General features: G+C 49.9%; 1 protein-coding gene across 1 annotated transcript in view; it reads left to right on the top strand.

Annotated features, from left to right (window-relative positions):
* COL18A1 (collagen type XVIII alpha 1 chain) overlaps positions 1 to 24678 on the top strand; it is a 112601-nt gene that overhangs the window by 73979 nt on the left and 13944 nt on the right. The window contains exons 19-29 of the mRNA XM_075069885.1: positions 142 to 186; positions 8990 to 9052; positions 10081 to 10116; positions 10783 to 10872; positions 12694 to 12723; positions 12858 to 12884; positions 13689 to 13751; positions 15276 to 15350; positions 16179 to 16214; positions 18705 to 18758; positions 19813 to 19875. Of these exons, the coding sequence (XP_074925986.1) occupies positions 142 to 186; positions 8990 to 9052; positions 10081 to 10116; positions 10783 to 10872; positions 12694 to 12723; positions 12858 to 12884; positions 13689 to 13751; positions 15276 to 15350; positions 16179 to 16214; positions 18705 to 18758; positions 19813 to 19875 (582 nt within the window). The remainder of the gene's footprint in view (positions 1 to 141; positions 187 to 8989; positions 9053 to 10080; positions 10117 to 10782; positions 10873 to 12693; positions 12724 to 12857; positions 12885 to 13688; positions 13752 to 15275; positions 15351 to 16178; positions 16215 to 18704; positions 18759 to 19812; positions 19876 to 24678) is intronic.

Genomic DNA, 24678 nt, shown 5'->3' with positions numbered 1-24678 from the left:
CAGTCCCATGACCCCCCTCACGTGCCTGATCCATGGAATGGTCCATGCAACCTCTGAAATATGCATTTCCAGCACACATTTTCCATGCTGCACGCAGGAGAGCTCTTCCTGCACACTGATTTACTGTTCTTTATCTTCCAGGGGGACGCTGGCAGCCCTGGGCTGCCTGGCTTGCCAGGACAAAAGGTAGGATCACTTCATACAGCTTCAGAAAATCTTCAACCTCTTCTTATGAGTTCTAGCTGAAGGGATGGTGGCTCCACTCCTGCCCTGCCCAGTCCATGAGTAGACCAGGAGCCAATGCAAGCAGTGTCTAGACAGTGGGGATGGGTTTTTTTGTGAATTCTGAATGTCAAGACTCTGAGTTCAGAGAACCTGCCTGCTGACACCTTGTCATTGTTGAACATTTTGAAATGTGAGGCCTTGATACCATGCCCCTCCTGACTGGCAAGCTAAGTGACACACGAAACCACTTTTCATAGAATCATAGAATATCAGGGTTGGAAGGGACCTCAGGAGGTCATCTAGTCCAACCCCCTGCTCAAAGCAGGACCAATCCCCAGACAGACTTTTACCCCAGTTCCCTAAATGGCCCCCTCAAGGATTGAGCTCACAGCCCTGGGTTTAGCAGACCAATGCTCAAACACTGAGCTATCCCTCGCCCCCCACATTTGTTGGATTTCAGTTATTTGTAATGAAAACGTCAGAGTAATATCTTGTTATGGAACATGGTTAGCTCCAAGGTACATATGTGATGTCTGCATTAGCAGTATACCTTGCTAGTACGTCCCTCCCCCACCCTGAACTGAGACGTGATGATATACATAAGAGCAGAGAGGAGATGGGCCACTGCATCTAGAAACTGAGACACTGATGCTGCCTTACTTCCTGGCAGCTGGGCATGCCCGCTCTGCACTGAGGTGGTCGTGCAGCGGAGCACTGCTGGTTCTGCTGTTCAGTAGCACCAGCGTTAGCGGCACTATACAGCCTGCTGATCCATAGAGCTCAGTGTTATGCAAGGCCACCGGTTTGGTGGTGAAGGTGCTCAGCCAGGTTTATTGTTAACAAAGCACCGTCCTAGCACCCTGTCGAGTGTGTCACAGGGACACTAACAGATCTGCCCGAGACAAGGTAAAGGCTCAATAGCATAACAGCGAGCGTCCCCGTGGCCGATACAAAGATGGCTCTCCTTCCACTCTCCTTGCATACATCAGTACAAACAGGTTGTGCATTCTGTTCCATGTGCTTTTTGTCATTCTCCTGTACCTTGTGCCTGCTAATTGAACAAAATCCCTGGTCATAAGAGCATAAGAACGGCTGTATCGGGTCAGACCAAAGGTCCATCTAGCTCAGTATCTGTCTACCGACAGTGGCCAATGCCAAGTGCTCCAGAGGGAGTGAACCCAACAGGTAATAATCAAATGATCTCTCTCCTGCCATCCAGCTCCATCCTCTGACAAACAGAGGCTAGGGACACCATTCCTTACCCATCCTGCCTAATAGCCATTTATGGACTTAGCCACCATGAATTTATCTGGTTCTCTTTTAAACGCTGTTATAGTCCTAGCCTTCACAACCTCCACGAGTTGACTGTGCTTCTGTCCTCCCATCCTTCTCTAAGGAGGCATGGTGTATTCCTGGATCATCTCTTGAGAACACGGGATGTTCTTGTCCCATGCTCTCTGATCAGGAAGGCGCATGCTTGGCTAGCTAATACTTGGTGTGTTAGTGTTCTGCTAAGACCGGGCCTACTTTGTTTCAGACTGTTATCCATGCTTAGGGCTCCATATTACCTGCGACCCACGGAATACTTACCAGGTCGCGTCTTAGAGCAGTTCACGAAGGATGAGGATGTCTTGCACCATGTTTCAGGAATAGGATAGATACATTGAAACCACCTTCCCAAGGTAGAGGTGCAGCCATGGTGGCATAGAATCATAGGACTGGAAGGGACCTCTAGAGGTCATATAGTCCAATCCCCTACAACCTCCCTAGGCAATTTATTCCAGTGCTTGAACACCCTGACAATTAGGAGGTTTTTCCTAATGTCCAACCTAAACCTCCCTTGCTGCAATTTAAGCCCATTGCTTCTTGTTCTATCCTCAGATGTTAAGAAGAACAATTCTTCTCCCTCCTCCTTGTAACAACCTTTTATGTACTTGAAAACTGTCTTCTCTTCTTCAGACTAAACAAACCCAGTTTTTTCAATCTTCCTTCATAGGTCATGTTTTTTAGACCTTTAAATCATTTTTGTTGCCCTTCTCTGGACTTTTTCCAATTTGTCCACATCTTTTCTGAAATGTGGCACCCAGAACTGGACACAATACTCCAGTTGAGGCCTAATCAGAGTGGAGCAGAGCAAAAGAATTATTTCTCGTGTCTTGCTTCCAGCAGTCCTGCTAATACATCCCAGAATGATGTTCGCTTTTTTTGCAACAGTTGTTACACTATTAACTCATATTTAGCTTGTGATCCGCTATGACCCCCAGATCCCTTTCTGCAGTACTCCTTCCTAGTCAGTCATTTCCCAGTTTGTATGTGTGCAACTGATTGTTCCTTCCTAAATGAAGTACTTTGCATTTGTCCTTATTGAATTTCATCCTATATACTTCAGACCATTTCTCCATTTTGTCCAGATCATTTTGAATTTTAATCCTATCCTCCAAAGCGCTTGCAACCCCTCCCAGCTTGGTATCATCCACAAGCTTTGTACGCATGCTTTCTATACGATTATCTAAGTCATTGATGAAGATATTGAACAGAACCGGACACAAAACGGATCCCTGTGCAACCCCACTCAATATGCAGTCCAGCATGACTGTGAACCACTGATAACTAGTCTCTGAGAATGATTTTCCAGCCAGTTATGCACCCACCTTATGCAGTTCCATCTAGGTTGCATTTTGCTTTATGAGAAGGTCATGTGAGACAGTATCAAAAGCTTTACAAAAGTCAAAATATGCCACGTCTACTGCTTGCCCCCATCCACAAGGCTTGTTACCCTGTCAAAGAAAGCTGTCAGGTTAGTTTGACACAATTTGTTCTTGACAAATCCATGCTCCGTGTTATTTATCACCTTATCTTCTAGATGTTTGCAAATTGATTGATTAATTATTTGCTCCATTATCTTTCAGGGTACAGAAGTTAAGCTAACTGGTCTGTAATTTCAAGAGTTGTCCTTATTTCCCTTTTTATAGATGGGCACTATATATTTGCCCTTTTCCAGTTTTCTGGAATCTCTCCCATCTTCCATGACTTTTCAAAGATAATCGCTAATGGCTCCGATATCTCCTCAGTCAGCTCCTTGAGTATTCTAGGATGTATTTCATCAGGCCCTGGTGGTTTGAAGACATCTAATTTATCTAAGTAATTTTTAAACTTGTTCTTTTCCTATTTTAGCCTCTGTCCTACCTCATTTTCACTGTGTTAGATGTCCGGTCACCACCAACCTTCTTGGTGAAAACTGAAACAAAGAAGTCATTAAGCATCTCTGCCATTTCCACATTTTCTGATATTATTCTCCCCACTCCTCCATTGAGTAACATGCCTACCCTGTCCTTGGTCTTCCTCTTGCTTCTAATGTATTTGTACAATGTTTTCTTCTTACCCTTTATGTCTCTAGCTAGTTTGAGCTCATTTTGTGCCTTGGCCTTTCTGATTTTGTCCCTACATACTTGTGTTATTTGTTTAAATTCATCCTTTGTCATTTGACCTAATTTCCACTTTTTGTAGGATTCTTTTTTGATTTTTAGATCATTGAAGATCTCCTGGTAAAGCCAGGGTGGTCTCTTGCCATACTTCCTATCTTTCCTATGCAGTGGGCTAGTTTGCTCTTGTGCCCTTAATAAAGTCTCTGAAAAACTGCCAACTGTCTTCAATTGGTTTTCTCCTTAGACTTGCTTCCCAAGGGATCTTAGCTACCAACTCCCTGAGTTTGCTAAAGTCTGCCTTCTTGAAATCCGCTGGCTTTATTTTGCTGTTCTCCACCCTATCATTCCTTAGAATCATGAACTCTACCATTTCATGATCACATCCACCCAAGCTGCCTTCCGCTTTCAAATTCTCAACCAGTTCTCCCTATTTGTCAAAATCAAATCTAGAACAGCCTCTCCCCTAGTAGCTTTCTCCACCTTCTGAAATAAAAAATTGTCTCCAATACATTCCAAGAACTTGTTGACTAATCTGTGCTTTGCTGTGTTATTTTCTCAACAGATGTCTGAGTAGCTGAAGTCCCGCGTCACCACCACCGCTAAGCTTTGGATGATTTTGTTAATTGTTTAAAAAAGCCTCATCCACCTCTTCTTCCTGCTTAAGTGGTCTGTAGTAGACCCCTACCATGACATCACCCTTGTTTTTTACCCCTTATATCCTTATGCAGAGACTCAACAAGTCTGTCTCCTATTTCCATTTCAACCTCAGTCCAAGTGTGTACATTTTTAATATATAAAGCAACACCTCCTCCCTTTTTTTCCCTGCCTGTCCTTCCATAGTTACTGATGGCTGTAGCAGGTGTTAAATATGTGCATTTCGTAGATTAGAACTCCTCCCTTTTTTCCCTGCCTGTCCTTCCTGAGCAAGCTGTACCCTTCTATACCAATATTCCTGTCATGTATTATCCCACCAGGTCTCTGTGATGCCAGCTATGTCGTTGTCTTTATATACTAGCATTTCAAGTACTTCTCGCATTAGTATACAGACTTCTAAGATACTGGTTTGATTCCCCTCCCCACAGTTTTCTCTTGTCTCTCCTTTATCCCTACAATAACAGCCCATGCTCCCCCAAGATTCCGAACCTTCTCCTGGGTTGCCATGATTTTGACTTGCCTGTTGGCTTTGGTCACCTGCCCCCGTTGAACCTAGTTTAAAGCCCTCCTCATGAGGTTAGCCAGTCTGTATCCAAATATGCTCTTCCACTTCCTCGATAGCTGGACCCCATCTCTGTTGAGCAGTCCTTCCTGGAACTGCATCCCATGGTCAAAGAAGCCAAAGCCATCCTGGTGACACCATCTTCGCTGCCAGGCATTTACCTCTAGGATGCATCTGTGTCTGCCAGGTCCCCTACCCTTGACCAGAAGGATCGAAGAGAACACCCGCTGTGCTCCCAACTCCCTCACCCATACTCGCAGAGCCCTGTAGTCACTTCTGATCTGCTGAGGGTCATACCTCGCAGTGCTGTTAGTGCCCACATGGATGAGTAGCATGGGGTAATAGAGGGCCGGATGATCCTCGACAATCCATCCGTAACTTCTCGAATAGGGGCCCCTGGCAGGCAGCATACTTCCCGGGATGCCATGTCAGGACTACAGATGAGTGCCTCATTGGGAACAGCCTGCTCAAGATTTGGGCTCTTAGCCTCCGCCTGTGCAGCTGGCTGGTGGAAGACATTGCAAATGTGAAAGACACCAGTGAGGCTCACATACAAGTGCACTCTAAAGAAGAAATGAAATCCAGGATTGCTGCAGGTGCACTGGGCAGAGAAGCCATTGAAGAAGCTAGAGCTGTGCATCAATCCCTTAGACCCCCACTAAGCACCAGGAGGCGATAATAAACGGTGGTAGAATGGCACCACCATTGGTCAGTGTAGATGACACATTGTGATGGCATGTGCTCCTCACACTGGGCAGGAGGGCCCAATCAGCTACTGAGGCTGCAAACAGGGACCCTTTAGGCTGAGGCAGCTAATTAGGACCAGGCAGGGTCTGTATAAAGCCAGGTAACTGACTGCAGATGGGAGCTGGTGTTTGGGTAGGCTGCAGTCCCTCTGAAGGAAGGAAGTTGGAGCCTGGCAAACCCAGAGAGGGGGGAAGCCAGATAGGTAGGAAGAAGCCCAGAGAAACAACAACAAGGCATAGGACTGTACCCAGACCGTGGCTGCTTGTCACAGGGTCCCTGGACTAGAGGGTGTAGACGGTGGGCCTGGGTTCCTCTACCAGCCACTGGGGAGTGGCCAGGGCATGGAGACACCAGCCGGACAGTGGGTCTGGAAGCACTTTGAATTCCCTGGAAGAGGAGGACCTTAGTAACCTGGCCAGAGACCAAGCCACGATGAGAAGACTGCCGATCTGGGAGTGAGCGGGGCCGCAGAGTGAGACAAGATGGGGGAAGACACCACTGGAGGGAGCATGCGAGACTGCCGGAGCTAATTCCCAGGATGGCCAGCAGGAGGTGCCCAAGCAGTGAGTGAACACACGCTCACAAGTGCTATTTGCCAAATGCCAGAACTTTAACGTAGCTGGCCCGGACGGTTCTATTACACAATGTCAAGGGTAGTAGAGACACCGGCAGTGACCAAAAAAAGCATGTACAGGTTAGTATTGGACACTGGCCTTATCTAGTCAAGAGTGATCGGCCTATAAGCAAGTTCATGAGAGGTTGACCTCAAGAATATTTTATCACAGGAGTTGCTCATCTGCCAAGGCTCAGAGTAGCCTCAAGAAGCAGCTGCAGACCAAGGTGTCAACTAGACATACTTCGCAAGAAATCACCTGCTTGGTCATTGGCAGTTTGCCAGTTCTTTGGATAGTTCACTGGCCAGCAGGAGGTGTCATCAAGGACTTTCTGACCAGTTTCAAAGTCTGCCTTGAGCAGAAGTTGGCATTAGGTGACATGTATCTTGTCTTTGACAGGTACCAAGAATTCAGCACAAAGAGAGTCACAAGATCTAGCAGAGCTACAGAAGCAAGTGTAGTGCATCTGTTGAGTATAAGCACACAGCTACCTCCTGTGACAAGGTGGTACTCACCTCTCGTAAGCACCCCCGGCTGTGTGTGCATCTGCACCTCCTTCAGTCTGTGGTGACCCCTGTTGTTGGTTTCCCAGGTGGTTTCAGTGACTCAGCCCTCCGGGCAAGTATCACACAGTCTGTGAGCTTTCAACAAAACAAAACCCCTTTAATTAATCACAGTGCTTCTACAGTTCCTGGGCCACTCCAGCACCTTCACAAATTCTTCACCCTTACTGTAAGGCCGAGGTCCTTTTACTCAGTCCCAGCAGCCAGTGAGGACCTCTCTCTTGCACCCGCAGTCCCTGCCAGCAATTGTCTTGGGCTCAGTCCCAGCAGGCAGCCAGGACCTTGGTCTTGCTCACCCAGTCCTTGCCAGCAGCTGATCTGTCTGTGATCTTGCTGCTCCTTCAGCCAGCCCGGAACACAGTTCTCACTCCTCAAGCTCCAGGCAGCAACTGCCCGACTCTCGCTCTGCAGCTCCTTTTACATGGGTCTGCAACCCTCTGATTTGCTGCTCCCTGCAGCCCTTCTCTAATTGGCTGCCTCCTGCACAGTCTCTCTAGTCCACTTGGAGGGTTTCTCTACTGCTCTTTTTCTATGGCGGGTGTGATAGGACCCTGTGGCAGGGGCCTCTGGGCCTGGTATGCTCTGTCACACCTCCACAGAAAATTGTCTTGATGGTTACTGAAAATAAGATGCAGTTGATTGATAAGATTTTTAGAGAACTCATTCAAGACAGGAAGTTTAACGACTCATACTAAACACAAGCTAATCATCACAAGCAGAGACGGCAGCCTGATTGAAATAAATCAGGGAGGTGCAGTGAGCAACGCAGAAGATATGGCCATCTCTCATGAGGAGGCCGACAGCATCCTTGTACAACAGATGGTGATGGTCACGAAAGAGGAACTGGTGGGAATATCCGTGTTATCGGACGACACTGACGTATTTGTCTTCCTCTTGCACCATTACCGCAAACAGGGCACAGCATCTTTAGTGAGCACAGAACCCACCCAGTCCAAGGGAGAGCTCGACTAGACATCCGTGCTACTGCTAATTAGGAGCAGGCTTACCTTGTACCAGGGCTGTTAGCTGCCCATGTACTCAGGCTGTGATACAGTGGTGAACTAGGATGGCCTTGGCCTTGGTGTTGAAGATTCTGTGTGCTAGATGCCCCCTCTCTCTGCTGGGTGACATCAGTGCAAAGAGCTTCGTGTCATTGAACAGGCAACCAAATTCATGGCTGCCTGCTACAGACACTCAGATTGTGCCACCGTGTCGGACACACGGCAGAAATCGGGCAGCAAAAATTGACAAAGGTACCACTGGAGCTCAGCTCCTTTCCCCCAACAGCTGAAGCATTTAAAGGAAATGGAAAGTGAGCACATCTCCATGCATGTGTGGGTAAAAGTGCTTGGAATCCACTGGGGATGGATCTGCGATGACAAGTCTCTCCTTCCCAAAACTGTAGCAGACAGTGCTGTGCTTGCTCTGTGGATATTTTGAAGTTAAACAGGCGCTCTTGTGAGAGTGATGCGCCTTGTAAATCTATGAGATTCATATGCAACCACACCAAACTGCCACGGACCATGTTCTGTGCAGGGCAGGGAGGTGTGGGGTGTAGCAATGACCTAACAAAATCAGCTTTAGCTTTGGGAGATCACAAGCTGTGACTCGTATTACTCTCCCTGGGGCACTCAGCTGTAGTCTGAATGAGGGCGATCACTAGTATTCATTAATAATGATTCCAACATTAAGAATTTGGTTCAATTTATTCTTATTATTGAATATATTTATAATGGGTTGAATATTTTGCACGTTATCTAATGTCGGTGTATCTAATGAAAATTGAGGGCTGCCCCGACTCCCCTCCTCCGGTACCCCTGTGATTCAAATACATAGTTACTGATGGCTGTAGCAGGTGTTAAATACGTGCATTTCATAGATTAGAACTTAAGTTTTTGTGCCCCAGATCACGCAAACTCTTACTGGTTCTAGGGGCAGGGGTGGCAAGGTGGAATGACAGGTCAATATTTCAAAATGCTCAACGGTGTCTTCAGGCAGATTTGTAAAATATGTGGTCTTGTGATACAGAATCCACCCAAACCCCTTATGTGGACCCTAGAGTAAGGTTGCCCAGAGTGGCTGCTGGGCTTAGGGGTCTGCCTAGAGCTGGGTGGGGCCCTGTGGCAGCCAGAATATAATTCACACCCTAAGGACCAGGGCCCTCAATCTCAATGTGCTATGATTGTCTGTGTGTTTCAGGGGGACCACGGTGCTCCGGGTGTGGATGGGCGCCCAGGGCTGGAAGGTTTCCCAGGACCTCAGGTAAGTGTCGGGATTCCAGCTCCCTGACCCACCCTAACTGCTGTGTGTGGACTCTGAAGTCTCTGTTATTCTTAGAGACCCTGCCCAGATGTTTGCAGTGGGGCGATTTCAGCACATGCTGGTTGCAGATACAGCAGGACCTGGATTGTTCTCACAGCTATGTACAGTTCAAGGGACACATACAGATGTTCTGCTCCCATCAGCAAATGTCAGGTGTCCCTTGCCCTGTCATTGAAGTCCTGGCTGCAGACTGATAAAATGCATCTGAGTCACTCTCTGTCGGCTGAGCAGACCTGCCTGGGCTGTTCACAGCCCGTCCTTGGCCATCGCTTCCCACCCCGACCCGGTTCACATCTCTTCCACATGCCGTCCCTGCCCACACCCCCAGCACTCCAGAGAGTCCCATTCTGCTCTGAGGTTTGGCCAGGTTTCCAATTCCTTTTGGAGCCCTGCCCTGCCCCAGGTGCAGAGTCTGCACTGGTGTATAAATTCCACTAGCAGCTAATGGGAGGCATCTGCTGTTTTCCTGGGGACAGGCCAGGCCATGCCAAGAGGCAGGGGCATTCTCATCAGCAGAGATGCAGCTCCTACTAGCCCCAGGAAGGACTGTTTCACCCCATTTGGTTACCTCATCAGGCTCAGCTCCTCCATTCATGATTCATTCATGCAGCTCACCTGTGTGATGGTGCCGTTCCCACCAGGGCTGTCCCTTGCTGCACAGTTGCTAATGGGGAGAGCCTGGTAGCCACAGGAGACGTCCTTGGACATCTGAGCCTGTTCTGTCTCTGCTCTCTCCAGACCAGCTCCCCTGCTGTTCCCTTGGCGGCGGAGGCAGGACTAGTTTGTCTCTGAAGTGAGCATTAGACACTCATAGGTACCAGAGCCTGCCCCTTCAACCTTGCTGGCATTTTGCGACTGGACGCCCGGAGTGTGGATTCAGAGGCCACCATAGCAAAGTGAAGATTGTGTGTTGTGTCTCTCTCCTGGGTGCATAGACGAGCAGGTCTCACCCTTGCTTCTCATTGCAGGGACCCAAGGGTGACAAGGGAAGCCAGGGGGCTAAAGTGAGTACAGCGCTGGGTGCTGGGCCATACTGCCGTTCTCTGGGGAGCCCTCAGGCGAGCACACGGAGCCACCTCCTCTGGCCCATTGAGCTCTGTTCTGGTTCTGGGGGGGAAGGGACTGTGTGCATATTTTGGTCCCTTGTTGATTCTGAATGGTGTCACACTGCTGCTTGGCTGGCTCCCTTCCCGCCATGCCGGCTCAGCTCAGCTTCAGGCCCATCAGCCTTTGGGCTGCTCTGAATGCCTGGGAGGAAGCCAGGCTTTCGCAAAGCTCTGTCTCCACCTCCAGCCACTCAGGCCACTGGGAGGAGTGGGGGCTAGGATTGGGAACCCAGCCCTATGGGGGTGGGGGGGGTTGCAGTTTGGGATCGGAGGTGGAGGGCGAGGTGGAGGGCGCGATCTGGGCTCAAGGGCCCTGCACCGTGGGTGCAAGGTGGAGGAGGCACGGTCTGGGTTCAGGGCCTGCTCCCATGGGGGCAAGGTGTGGGGGCACAGTCTGGGCTTGGGGGCCCAGTGAGGGGCATGGTCTGGGCTCGGGGGCCTGGGCCCACAGTTGTGAGCGGTGGGGTGGGCTTGGGGGCTTGGGCCTGTAGTTGCGAGAGGGGGCAGTGTGGGCTGAGGTTGGGTGCAGTAGGAAGGAAGCCTGCACTGAATTGTCTTTCGCAGGGTGAACGAGGCCAAGATGGAGTGGGCTCCCCAGGCCCCCCTGGGCTCCCTGGACCCCCGGGGCAGGTCATCTATGCATTGGGCGAAGAGGTAAGGACGTGTCCCTTTGCAGCCTGCACTTCTGTCTCTGGGCCCCCTGTGCCCAGGCTGCTCTCAGCCTGTTCCCTCTCTACCCACATCCTTGCAGCAGTCACAAGCAGCTGCTATATGCCAGTTCCTTCAGGTTTAGCACCAGGCTGAGCAGTGGCTTCATTCCCGCCTAGCACTGGTGAGTTACTGTGGGCTGGTGCTGACCCCAGCCGGGGCCCCAGTGTCCCATGGCTTATGCAGCTTGGAGCCGGGCTGCGCTTGAGTGCACTTTGGCAGGTGTGTCACTGCTGGCAGGACTGGGCCGGGCTGTGGAGCTGCTCCCTGGGGACAGGCACATGTTTAACTTAGAGTAAAGGCCCCGAGCCTGAGAGTGCTCCTGCACGCTGATACCCCTGTGAGTTCAGAGAGGCAACGCGTGGGCCGGCCCTGCAAGCGGTAAGGAAGAGGAAAGAAGAGAGGGGAGGATTTAAGCAAAAGGAAATCAGAGCTGGCTGGAGGTGAATCGCAGACAAATGAGAACTAGACCAGGCCAGTGCTATAACTAAAAATACACCCCAGGAAATCCAGCCCAGCCCAGCGCCAGGCAGTGCACCCTGAACGTGATGTGGCATGTGTGTGCCACTGGACGTGTGAATGAGTGATTAAAGACATGGGCTAGACCAAACTGATGGGGCGGTTAAACAGAGGCTAAACTGAGTAAATGGGCAGAGGTCTTTTTTAGGCTATGGTCCTAACGTCTCAGACAGCTTGCCTGGTTATCGCTAACTGTTTTAAATGGTGAGATCCTCAGCACAGAGCCTGTGCCATAGACATGTGGCCATGTGGTTCCAGGCCCTGACTCCATGACCGCATGCAGCAGAGATCATAGAAGATTAGGGTTGGAAGGGATCTCAGGAGGTCGTCTAGTCCAATCCCCTGCTCAAAGCAGGACCAATCCCCAACTAAATCATCCCAGCCAGAGCTTTGTCGAGCCGGACCTTAAAATTCGCTAAGAAAGGAGATTCCACCACCTCCCTATGTAACACATTCCAGTGCTTCACCACCCTTCTAGTGAAAAAGCTTTTCCTAATATCCAACCTAAACCTCCCCCACTGCAACTTGAGACCATTACTCCTTGTTCTGTCATCTGCCACCACTGAGAACAGTCTAGATCCATCCTCTTTGGAACCCCCGCTTCAGGTAGCTGAAAGCAGCTATCAAATCCTCTCTCATTCTTCTCTTCTGCAGACTGAACAATCCCAGTTCCCTCAGCCTCACCTCATAAGTCATGTGCTCCAGCCACCTGATCATTTTCATTGCCCCTTCGCTGGACTCTTTCCAATTTTTCCACATCCTTCTTGTAATGTGGGGCCCAAAACTGGACACAGTACTCCAGATAAGGCCTTACCAATGTCGAATAGAGGGAAATGATCACATCCCTCCCTCTGCTGGCAATGCCCCTACTTATGCAGCCCAAAATGCTGTTAGCCTTCTTGTCAACAAGGGCACACTTGACTCATATCCAGCTTCTCGTCCACTGTAACCCCTGGATGATAAAAGCACGTCAGTGGGAGAGGGTCTAAGTGGCAATAAATGGGAAAGGACCAAACCCATAGAACTTGAGTTTGGTTGGAGCGTTTCATGCTGGGGAGAGGGCACGTCACCCTTAGCAAGCAGAGCAGTGGGCCTGAGCCAAAGCCCGCTGAAGTTAGTGCAACGTTTCCTGATGACCCCAGGGAAGTTTGGGTCAGCCCCTCCCTTGTCAGAAGGTCAGTTCTGGCCATCGCTGAGGGAGGAAGACAGCAAGGATCCACGGTCTAATGTGTATCTTTTCCTTTTCAGAAAGCATTAGCTAGTTTGCCAGGCCCTGAGGTATGTAGCCCTGAACATCTCCCTGCCATTTGTCCAGCCAGCAGCCCCAGCAGTCCCCTTTGTGCATCAGTGGTTTTACACTTATCCCAGTGCCTGAGGAGAGATCATTTACAGGTGTCTGTTTCTTTCCTCAGGGCAGAGAAGGCCATGCTGGCTTCCCGGTGAGTAGCTTTGTGATTTTACTGACAGAGCCCTGAGAATGGGAAAGCTACCTGCGCCCCGTGCTGAGGAGCCCATGTCCCCAGTGGGAGCCCAAACCAGATCCAGACCCCCACCAATCTGGGGTGTTCACAGCCTGGACCTGGAGCTAAATGTTGAGTTTCTCTCTCAGCCAGATCCCCAGCTGGTGTAAATCAGTGTAGCCCCATGGGAATCTGGCCCCTTCACTGTTTCTAACATGGAACCCGCGAGACACTGCCTCTGGCAGATGGTGGAGCGGGGCATCTGGGGAGGCCTGCTTGTGAATGGGCCAAAGCTGAGGTTCATGTTGATTCCTGTCACTCTCAAGAGCTTTAAGATTATTTAAACTACTATATAACATTGTGGAGACGTGCTTGTGCACAGGCTGTGCGAGACAAGCTGAGGCTGCACAGCACGTTTGCCTGCAGTAATACATTGCAGACAGTTTTCTTTTTTTTTTTTTTTTGGCCGAATACATTAAGTGCAAACTTCGGCCTGCCAAAGCAAGCAGGCTGCTGGTGAAGCAAGCTGCAAACGCCTTCTGTGGGCCTGAGCTTTCCAACCCCTGGGAAGGAGTCTCCCTGCATGCCTCACCTTGGGAGAAGTCATAGGTGCTGGAACTAGGGGTAATGGCTTGATGTGGATTCGATCATATCCAGGGTTCACAGTTTGGTTCAATGGCTCTCAGCACCCCCACTGTACAAATGGTGCCAGTGTCCCTGCAGGAAGCCCACAGTACTGGAAGTACTGTCTAAAGGCCTATTCCTCCCTGCTTCCATCTGCAGGGCCAAGTGGGACCTAAAGGAGACCCAGGAGACCCAGGTTTCCCAGGCACCCCAGGACCAAAGGTAGGACGGCCTGTCTGCTTGTCTCTGTCCTGGTGCTCAAGGGGTGATTTTGATTTGTGGCAATGTGATGTTCCCTGTGTCTACGAAGTTCCTGCGCTCTGGCTCCCAGCCCCACTGACAGGTACTTGCCGGCTCCCAGTTCATAGTGGAAGGGACCAAACACAGTCGTGTCACAGCACTGACCTCAGACTCCTTTAGCCCCGTGGGGCGTGGAAATTCGTATTGGTTCAGGCACCTGAGACCACCATGCTGACGGCCGTCACTCTGTGAGGAGTCACCAGATCCCAGGAGAGTAATAGGAGAGCAGCTGTGCTCCTTCCAGCAGCTTGGTACCGGTGAATCCAGCGGTCACACTCTCTGCCAGTGGAACGAATAGAATGAGAGAAACGCCAGGTGTAAAATCATCTTCTGGCTTCTCCCATCCCTCCATCCCCAGTGCTGCTGCAGGACTGCTGCCTTCTGTTGAGTCTTGTTTGAAATGTCTCCAGTCATGGGGTTTCCATGATGCCGTGAGAAGCCCCAGCTTGGCTCAGAGAGCTCTTGTTGTGCTAGCTCTGTCTCCTGATGCTCACAATGAAGCTGAGCAAACTGAGCCATGCGAGGCTGGGATGCGGATCTCGAGTAGGAGAAGAGAGATTATTTTACCCCTGTATTTGGCACTGGTGCTGCTGCCAGACTGTGTCCAGGTCTGGTGCCTACAATTCAGGAAGGATGTTAATAAATTGAAGAGGGGTCAGAGCAGAGCCACGAGAATGATTAAAAGATTAGAAAACCTGCCTTATAGCGATAGACTCATGGAGCTCAATCTCGTTAACGTAAAGAGAAGGTTAAGGGGTGACTTGATTACCTGGGTAACAGAACATAAGACGTGGGGAACAAATGTTTGATAATCTAGCGAAGAAAGGTCTAACAGGATGCAATGGCTAGAAGTTGAAGCTAGACAAATTCAGACGGGAAATAAGGTGTAAATTTTTAACCATTAAAGCAATTAACCATTGGAACAGCTTACAAGGGCCATGAATTCTCTATCACTGGCACTTCTTAAATCCAGACTGGATGTTTGTCTACAAGCTCTGCTCTGAGGATTATTGTGAGACAGGTCTCTGGCCTGTGCTGAACAGGAGCTCAGACTGGATGCCATTATTTTTCATTAGCCCCAGTCTTTAGCAAGGACACTTTACCGAGGTAAGCTGTGCTCTCCCACACTGAGAGCCCAGAGAGATGGTGGAGAAGCAAAGAAAAGGGAGACAAGTCCCCATCCGTTTGTCAGCCATCCCTCTCTTAAGTCACAGTCTGCTCTTGGGCAGTGCAGCTGAGCACCGCTCCTTCCAGGGTGAGTCCACAGCCAGAATGTAGCCCTCTGTGACGCTCCTGGGCTTGTATTTAACTGTTAGAGAAACTCAGAGAGCAGCTCTCCCTTGCCGCCTGGGCAGCCGCGGAGAACTGTGGGAAGGCAGCTGTTGTTTGGGCAGGGGCTGGGTGGTCTCTCTTCTGACTCCTACTTGTTTTATCTCCTGTTGGAAGGGTGAGAAAGGAGAGCCTGGAGTGATCATCGGCCCAGATGGGACGGGCATCTCAGCTAGCACGAAAGGAGACAAGGTCACGCGCTGACTCGGGCTCTCGTCTGGCCTGCTTTGGATGCTCACCCAGCGTTGGGCGTCCCGGCGCAGGGTGGAGCACCATGCCCTGGGAAGTGGTGGGGAGCTAGCTCCAGGGCAAGGCTTGCTCAGGGCCAACCTCCCGCTTCATATGAAGGTTTATCTGCCTCTGGGGACCAGTGTGTACACTGGGATGCGGTGAGGGCTCAGACCCAGTCCCCATGCCAGCCTGGGGAATTGGGGCTGCCATGACTTGCCATGACTCACTGCACTGTTAAAGCCAATAAGCACTGGCCTACATTACTCTGTCCCTGCACCCACATCTCCTTCAGCTCACACACCCCCACCTCATTCCGATGCTCAGCCAGGGCACCAAGCCATCCCTGCCCTTCGGCCCCCACAGCTGCCAGGGCCGAACCTGCTGAGGGAGGTTGGCTCACTGCGGGAGCGAGGAGAGTTTGAGGCTGGCTCATGGTTAGGGAGGTTGCAGAGCACTTGGATGTGTTGTCGACAACATGGACACAATTCCCAAAATGTCCCAGGGCCCCTGTGTCTGTTGGTGGTACGTAAGCACTGGGAAAGGCCACTTCTTAGTCACTTGTCTGCAAGAGCTGTTAGTAGGCTGTGTTCAGCGTGGGTGGTGCTGGGGATTACATGACAGACACAGCCTGCTGCATCCTCCTTCCTGCTCCTCAGGGAGGGCAGCAGCACCCCTAGATTGGGAGGTAACATCAGCTTGGGGATGATGGAGAAATGGCCCCAGGAGGAGACTGTGGGATGGCCACATGTGCATCATAATACTAATTATTTTCCTATTCTTTGTTCACAGGGTGAGCAGGGGCTGGTGGGACCCATGGGCCCAGCAGTAAGTTAGCACCTGCATCTTTCTAACATTCTGTCAATAAGGGATGGCTTTTCACACCTTCTGTGTGCCAGGTGTTCACTACAGCTGGGGGTCGCACACATGGATTGTGTGTTCAGGGGGATGGTCTTCATACTCCAAAGAGCAGCCTCCTTTCGTCTTGCTCAGAACTGGTTTGAGAGGTACCAAAGTTGGATCTGCAATGGAACCGCCAGCCCAAGTGGCGGTGCTCAGAGCAAGTGCTCATTAGCAAGCACCCACATGGGGCAGTCAGCCAGAGGAACCAAGGGTTTGGCAAACCCCAGAGCTTGTTCTGGAGCATTTCTGACTCTATGGCCAAGGTCCAATTGCCAGGAGCATGTGTGTGGCCTCCGATCTGGGTGTCTGTGCTCAATGCTCACAACTCACATGCATTATCAGAGCTGCAGGAAAGGCCCAGCTGTCATGGACAGGAGAGCTATAGGTGGCTAGAGGCAAAAAGACATCCTTTTAAAATTTAGAAGTCACATCCTAGTGAGGAAAATAGAAAAGAGCATAAACTCTGGTACGTCCGATGTAAAAGTATAATATGACAGATCAGGAAAGAATTTGAAGAGCAACTAGCTAAGAACACAGAAACCAAGAGCAACAAAATTTTAAGTACATCAGAAACAGGAGGCCTGCCAAATAGGGGGTGAGGCCACTAAGTGATGGAGAGACTAAAGAAGCACTTGGGGAAGACAAGCTATTTGGAGAAGCTAAATAAATTATTTGCATACATTTTCACCCTAGAGGACATGAGGGAGATTCCCACACCCAAGCCAGGAAAATTGTTTGAAACTATAGTAAAGAACAAGATTGTCAGACGCATAGATGAATATAATTTGTTGGGGAAGAGTCAACGTGGTGTTTGTAAAGGGAAATCATACCTCACCAATCTACCAGAATTCTTTGAAGGGGTCAACAAGCATGTGGATAAGGGGGATCCAGTGGATATAGTGTACTTAGATTTTCAGAAAGCCTTTGACAAGGTCCCTCACCAAAGGCTCTTAAGCAAAGTGAGCTGTCGTGGGATAAGAGGGCAGGTTCTCTCATGGACTGATAAATGGTTAAAAGATAGGAACCAGAGGCTAGGAATAAATGGTCAGCTTTCAGAGTGGAGAGAGATAAGTAGTTGTGTCCCCCAGGGGTCTGTTCTGGGACCAGCCCTATTCAATATATTCATAAGTGATCTGGAAAAAGGGGTAAACAGTGAGGTGGCAAAATTGGCAAATGATACAAAATTACTCAAGATAGTTAAGTCCAAAGCAAACTAAAAAGAGTTACAAAGGCATCTCACAAAACTGTTTGACTGGATGACAAAAAGGTAGGTGAATTGCAGTGTTAATAAGTGCAAAGTAACGCACATAGGAAAAAATAATCCCAATTATACATATAAAATGATGGGGTCTAAATTAGCTGCTACCAGTCAAGAAAGAGATCTTGGAGTCATTGTGGGTAGTTCTCTGAGAACATCCACTCAGTGTGCTGCGGTAGTCAAAAAAAAGATAAGACTATTAGGAACCATTAGAAAATGATGGATAATAAAACAGAAAATGTCATAATCATAGAATCATAGAATATCAGGGTTGGAAGGGACCTCAGGAGGTATCTAGTCCAACCCCCTGCTCAAAGCAGGACCAACCCCAACTAAATCATCCCAGCCAGGGCTTCATCAAGCCTGACTTTAAAAACCTCTAAGGAAGAAGATTCCACCAAATGTCACTGTATAAATCCATGGTACACCCACACCTGGAATACTGCGTGCAGTTCTGGTCACTCCATCTCAGAAAAGATGCCAGAATTAGAAAAGGTGCAGAGAAGGGCGACAGACATGACTAGGAGTATGGAACAGCTTCCATATGAGGAGAGGTTAAAAAGACTGGGTCTGTTCAGAAATGACTAAAGTGGGGGATATGAAAGGGTCTATAAAATCATGAATGATGCGGACAAAGTGCATAGAGAAGTGTTATTTACTCCTTCACGTAACTCAAGAACCTGGGGTCACCCAATGAAATTAATAGACAGCAAGTTTAAAACAAAAGGCAGCACTTCTTCACTCAACGAACAGTCAACCTGTGGAACTCATTGCCAGGGAATGTTGTAAAGGCTAAAAGGATAACTGGGTTCACAAAAGAACTAGATCGTTTCATGGAGGATGGGTCCGTCAATGGTTATTAGTTAAGATGGTCAGAGACACGACCCCATGTCCCTAAACCTGAGACTCCCAGAAGCACCTGGCTCTGGCCATGGTTGGAAGACAGACTATTGGGCTGAATGTACTATCGGTGTGACCCAGTGTGGCCATTCTGATGTAGTTAGGAATGCACAGAGCCAGGAGGTGTATGCTGAGGACACTGAAACGAAGCATGGCCAGGCTTTTCCACTCCAGTGTCCTTTGTCCTTCGTAGCTAGTAGTCCAGCACACTGGGTGCGCGGACTGAGTGTGCATTCCTTTCCTGCTCTCCCTTTTAGGGCCCGCATGGACGACCTGGACAGAAGGGGGAAATTGGCTTTCCTGGCAGACCGGTAAGAACTTCTCCTAGCTCGTCTCTGGTTTGTTCCCTGGGTGAGCTGGGTCTGGTGCTCCTTTCCCTAGCCAGCTCTGTTTCCATTGCCTCCCTGGTTGAAGGAAGTGGAGACACCCCCATGCTGAGGCTAATGGGGAACACTGACAATGCTGCACAGCTTGCTCAGCTGGAGAACTCTCGCTGTGCTTGTGTTTTCACCAGATGCTCACAAGCAAGCTGAGCAATTGCAATCCTGGGATGCATAAACAGGGCACTCTTGAGTGGGAGTAGAGAGGATATTTTGCCTCTGTATTTGGCACTGGTGCGAATGGTGCTGGAATCCTGTGTCCGGTTCTGGTGCCCACAATTCAGGAAGGATGTTGATAAATTGGAGAGGGTTCAGAGAAGATCCACAAAAATGATTAAAAGATTCAAAAACCTGCCTTAGAGTGATAGACTCAAGGAGCTCCATCTATGTAGCTTACCAAAGAAAAGGTGAAGGAGTGACTTGATCACAGTCTGTAAGTACCTACATGGGAAACAGATATTTAATAACTGGCGCTGTGGTGTAGCAGAGAAAAGCTCTAACACTCCAATGGCTGGCAGTTGAAGCCAGATAAATTCAGAGTGGAAATAAGGTGTACGCATATAAACAGTGATGGTAATTAACCATTGGAACAATTTACTAAGAGTTACGGTGGATTCTCCAGCACTGACCATTTTTAAACCAATGTTGCCCATTTTCCTAAGAGCTCTGCTCTGGGAATGACTGTGGGGCAGGTCTCTGGCCTGTGCTGTACAGGAGCTCAAACTGGATGGTCACAGCACTGGTCAGTAGAACTACATGAACTGGTAGAGCTTGGCAGCTCGTAAACGTCTCCAATTCTTTGAGGGCGTGTTCCTCTCCCTCCCTGGTGCATTTTCCCTTCTGATTTAGCAAGAGGAGTGCTGCCTAAGAGAGCCCTCCTCGGGTGCAGTGTGTGGTGTTGTGCCATCAGCTGGAGTCGGCACAGTGAGCAGTGTCTGCAATAAGTTACTGCATTCTGAACCCTTGGCTTGATGTTTGTCTACAGGGTCGTCCCAGCATGAATGGGCTGAAGGGCGAGAAAGGGGACCCTGGAGGGCTTGGCTTGCAGGTGAGTGTGCCTGGGGACAATGGCATGCCAGAGGTGCTGCAGCTGGCTTTGACAATAGCGTGCCGCGTTGTCCTGGCGCTGTGCAGAGGGAGAGTCCCTATCTAGAGAGCCAGCTGCCATAGCATAAAGAGGCACCATGCAGGTTTAAAGAGTGAGAGGGGAGGGCTGGGCTGGAGGGTGGACGGAGGGCAGGGATGCTGGCAGGAGCAGCCCAGGGTGGAAAAAGCTTTCAGTGTCCCCAGACCCCCATAGCACGCAAAAACCCCACAGCTAGCCAGTCAGAGTGGAGGTGACGGATTGTGCTGTGGTGATGACCCCTGGATGTTGGTGGCCAGGGCATCCATCCCGTCCTTAGAGATGGCCCTGGGAGCCAGGAGGAGGGCTGGGCTGGGGGGATGGGAACACGCTTGTGCCCACATGGTCGGCGTGGAGCATGGTTTGCTTTGTTAAAGGAAACAGGCACTCAGGCCTGTCCCAGCCTAGCTACTGCTGTGCAGGCTCCAGGAGCGGAGGGGCCCTGAGGGAAACAGCCGTCAGTCACAGGCGCTCTGCTGTCCTCACCTCACTGACACGTACTGGGCGCTGCATGGCACATGCCGGCAGAGACCAGCCCTGGGCAGAGGGCAGGGGGCAAGGGAGCTGTGATGAATGCGAATGGCCAACTGAAACCCTCGGTCACCCTTCGCTGCCACTGCCACCTGCTGTGGCTTCCCAAGGCCCAGCTCTCCACCATGTTCCACCTGTGCTGCTGCTTCCCTGCTCCTGGCCACACAGTGCCCATCTCCAGCCTGCCTGGCAGGCAGGGCTCACTGTTGCTGCCTATATTCAAAACCCTCCATGCACTGGCTCACAACTCCTGCTTCTCCTTGCTCTGCTCCATTGGCACCAGCCTTGACCTTCCTCTCCTGTGGGCCATCCAGAAGAGTTGGCCCCCCTCAGCCTCACTGGCTGCCGTGTCTGCACTGATTTCCCAGCGAACGTCTGCGTTCTCCCTCCCCTAGCCCCACTCCCGGTGCCTTTCTCCATGCTCGTGTTTGTGGTGCAGTGTGACTGTAAGTCTGCACTGATGTTGGCAGCCTCAGGGATTTGGGTACCCGACTTGAGAACCCCCCTCCCCTGATCCTGATTCTCAGAGGGAATGAGCCCCCCACCACTCCCAGTGACCCTAGCACAGACCCTCTAAAAACCAGGCCTTCAGCGTCGCTGTTTGCACATTCAGGGGCAGAGGTGTCCAGGTGCTTCCGGAGATGTGGGTGTCTGCATACAGCTGCATTGGGCAGAGACCCGCAGCGACGGTCTTGGTTTGTTTGCGGAGGAGTAAGACCCTCGGGCTGACTGAATGAGTCCAGCCTCATGAAGGGAGAACTAGAAGTCCTGCCACAGTCAAGGAATTATGATGTGATAGGAATAACAGAGACTTGGTGGGATAACTCACATGACTGGAGTACTGTCATGGATGGATATAAACTGTTCAGGAAGAGGAAGGACAGGCCAGGGCAAAAAGGGTGGAGGGCAGTAGCATTGCATTGTTAAGCGAGCCGTATGATGTCCTTCAGAGAGGCTCTCAGTTATGAAACTGCAGAAAAACCTAGCCTGGTATTAAGTTTAGAAAGTATCTAGTGAGCCAACCAAGGGTGATGGTCGCGGGCCTGGGATGTGTCCTGCATAGACCACCAGACGGGGGTATGAGACGTGGACGTGAAAAGGCTTCTTCTGAGCAATAACAGCAGAAGTTATATCTCACAGGCCCTGGTTCCCATGGGGACTTCAATCACCCAATATCTTGCGGGGGGCGAGAGGCAATACTGCGGTGCAACGGACATCCAGGGAGTTTTTGGGGGAAAGTGTAAGGGACAATTTCCCTGCGGTATGAAAGTGCTGGAGAAGGAACCCCAACTAGGCAGCCAGGGCCTCTTGTCTTGACCTGCCTTGCTTCACAAACAGGGTAGAATTTGTAGGGGGAGCAAAATGTGGACCAATAGTCCCGATACCGTGAACCTGGGAGCGGCACGCACACAGTACCGTGATCGTGATCTTTGAAAGAATGTTCGAGGTTTCAGGATTTCTTGACACAAGAAGAAAGAGAGCAGCCAGCTCCCCAGAATTTATGTAGCTGGGACTTTCAAGAAAAAGCGACTTTTTTTGACTTCCCTCATGGATACGCGCATGTCGGGCGTAGATCAGGGTTACCGCTTGGGAGAATAACACTGAGGGAAAGGAGTCAGGGACAGCTGGCGGACTGTCTGTACTTCTTTCTAAGAGAAGGATGATTATCCTCATCAACTCGACTTAGGTGTTGCTAGAAATAGAACGGGCCATTGCTCGCCCAAGTTGCCTTTACAAGTTCTTGCTTGTTTGAAGAACAGAAAATCAGTAAATATTACAGGAGTGATCAGCTCTGCTTCAACAGTAGTTATCAATCCGTTGCTGATCCTTAAACACAAAAAAAAAAACATGTAAACACGTATAAAATAGAAGCTTACAAGCAAACTTAGTGGTGCAAAAAGAGGACAAAATGACCAGGGGGAGCAAATAATTTGCTCAGGATGCAGCAGGCAGTGAAAGCCAGGAAGGCCCAACATGCACACTTTCGTAGACGTTGCAGCTAGAAGAGATGTTAGAGAGTAAAAGAAGGTCTATAGGTATGTTAGCAACAAGAAGATGTTTCCACGTGCGGGAATAAGTCATAGTGGGCCCCTTATTCCTGAAATTGAAAGGGATAGGCTTAGGAGTGAACGAGATGTTGGAAAAGCATATGTAGCTCAATGGATTTTTTTTTTGCCCCAGTTCTTCGCAACAAGTGTCAGTCCCCGACTTGGCGTGCACTGGAGCGCAAGGCACCGCCACTCATCAACGCGTGTGGCGCATGGATATCATGGAGCAGTTCTTCCTATTATCGGGGAGAGGATAGTGTGACCACAGCCCTTGTGGAAGGCAGGGAAGGAAAGGAAAGAATGGTTCCAGGAACTATTTAGAACGATGAGCACAATCTTCCACTGGGGCCGGATGCCGCTGCCTCCGGCCCGGTGCTACAAGAGTTGGTGGATGTGATTGCAGATAAGCCAATGGCCATTATCTTTTCAAAATTTCATTGCACGATCTCGGGAGGTCCGGGGATGACGGGAAAAAAGGACCTGATGTTAAGTGCCCATCTGTTAAAAAAGGGAAGAAAAGAAAGGAGATCCGGGGGAATAACAGGCCAGTCAACCCCACCTCGAGCGCCTTTCAATGGCCTAACAAGTCCGCTTCGGATCGAAAATACACCAGATTTCAGTGGTCGTCCAAGGAAATTATCTTCTGATGATAGAGCAAGGAGGAAACCAATCAGCCAGTTTACGGAATTCAGGTCACACAGCCAGCATCATAGTGGATGTCTGACTTTACCTACAGTCAGCCAAGGGCGCCTTCCGCAAGTTGGCCATGCCCTGAATTAACAATCTTGCCCTCATCCCTACTAAGGAGTGGATAACTGGAGGTTTCGTATGGCTGATTCGTAGGGGATACGCATAATTTGGCAACACTGTATTTCCTCAGAGTACGAACTTCTTCCACCGCTATTCTTGCCAAGCAAGTTATAAGCATAACGGTATGGGGCTGGACTGTAATAGCAATGGACACTACTAAGCCGTGAGATTAAAATCTGCCTAGTTATTTGTACTCGGGTGGCTCGAACGGCATGTAGTGCATTCGGATTGTCAACGACGTGCCGCGTAGTGATCATGGCTCCGATGATCTAGCTGGCAGCTGTGTCTTCAAGCAGGAGGAGCTGCCCCACGGCAGTCGGTCCTGGGGCAAGTGTTCAGTAACTTCACATATGTCTGGTGCGTGGAGGATGCGTTGAATTGCACCCCTTTAGCACCAGTTGGCACGAACGATACGTCTTCGGAGACTTAACATACTTTGGGCGCAGGTGTCAACCGTTGTAAGGATACACTTGGGTTAGAGGAGGGAACAGATAAGCCAGATGGAATCCAGCACGCACTGACCGGGAGCCCCTGACAAAATTAGAATACTGGGGCCCCCAAAAAAGAGTCAAGGGAGAGGGTCCACCTTGCGTTCTCTAGAGCATGAAGGTCGCGTACATTCATCAAAAGAACAAAGTTATTCCAGAACGACTACGGCTAAGCCCCGATCACGATCCATGTTAATATGCCTTGCACACCTCGCGTCTATAGGCTCATCAATCGAATATTGGAAATCCCATTCACCTGTTACCAGACTGAGAAGACTGAATGGCTAGCAGCAGTTCTGAAGAAACAGGACTAGGGGGTAGTATAGTAGGCGAGAAGCGGATATAGTAATGTTTTTGCCCTTGTGACAAGAAGGCTAACAGCATTGGACTGTATAAGTAGAGCATTGACAAGCAGATTGCGGGACGTGAATCATTCCCCTCTATTCGCATTGGTGCAGGCCTATCTGGATAAAGAGTAGCCGTGTCCAGTTCTGGCCTACTCTTCAGAAAGAAAAGAATGTCGGAACAAATTGGAAAGAGTCCATGTGAGGGCAACTAAGAATGATTAGGGGGTGAAGCACATGACTTATGAGGGAGAGGCGTGAGAGGAACTGGGATGTTTAGTCTGCCGACAGAGAAGAATGAGGGCGGGATTTGATAGCTGCTTTCACTACCTGACGGGATTCCAAAGAAGATGGAGCTAGATCGTTCAGTGGTAGCAGATGACAGAACAAGGTATAATGCTTCAGTTGCAGTAGGAGGAGGTTTGTTGGATATTAGAAAACGTTTTCACTAGGAGTGAGTGAAGCACTGAAATGGGTTAAACTAGAGGTGTGGAACTCTCCTTAGAG

This window comes from Chelonoidis abingdonii, chromosome 10 (assembly GCF_003597395.2).
Source record: "Chelonoidis abingdonii isolate Lonesome George chromosome 10, CheloAbing_2.0, whole genome shotgun sequence".
Classification (NCBI taxonomy): domain Eukaryota; kingdom Metazoa; phylum Chordata; order Testudines; family Testudinidae; genus Chelonoidis; species Chelonoidis abingdonii.
The sequence above is the reverse complement of the archived record's forward strand: the minus strand, read 5'-3'. Positions and strand labels throughout refer to the sequence as shown.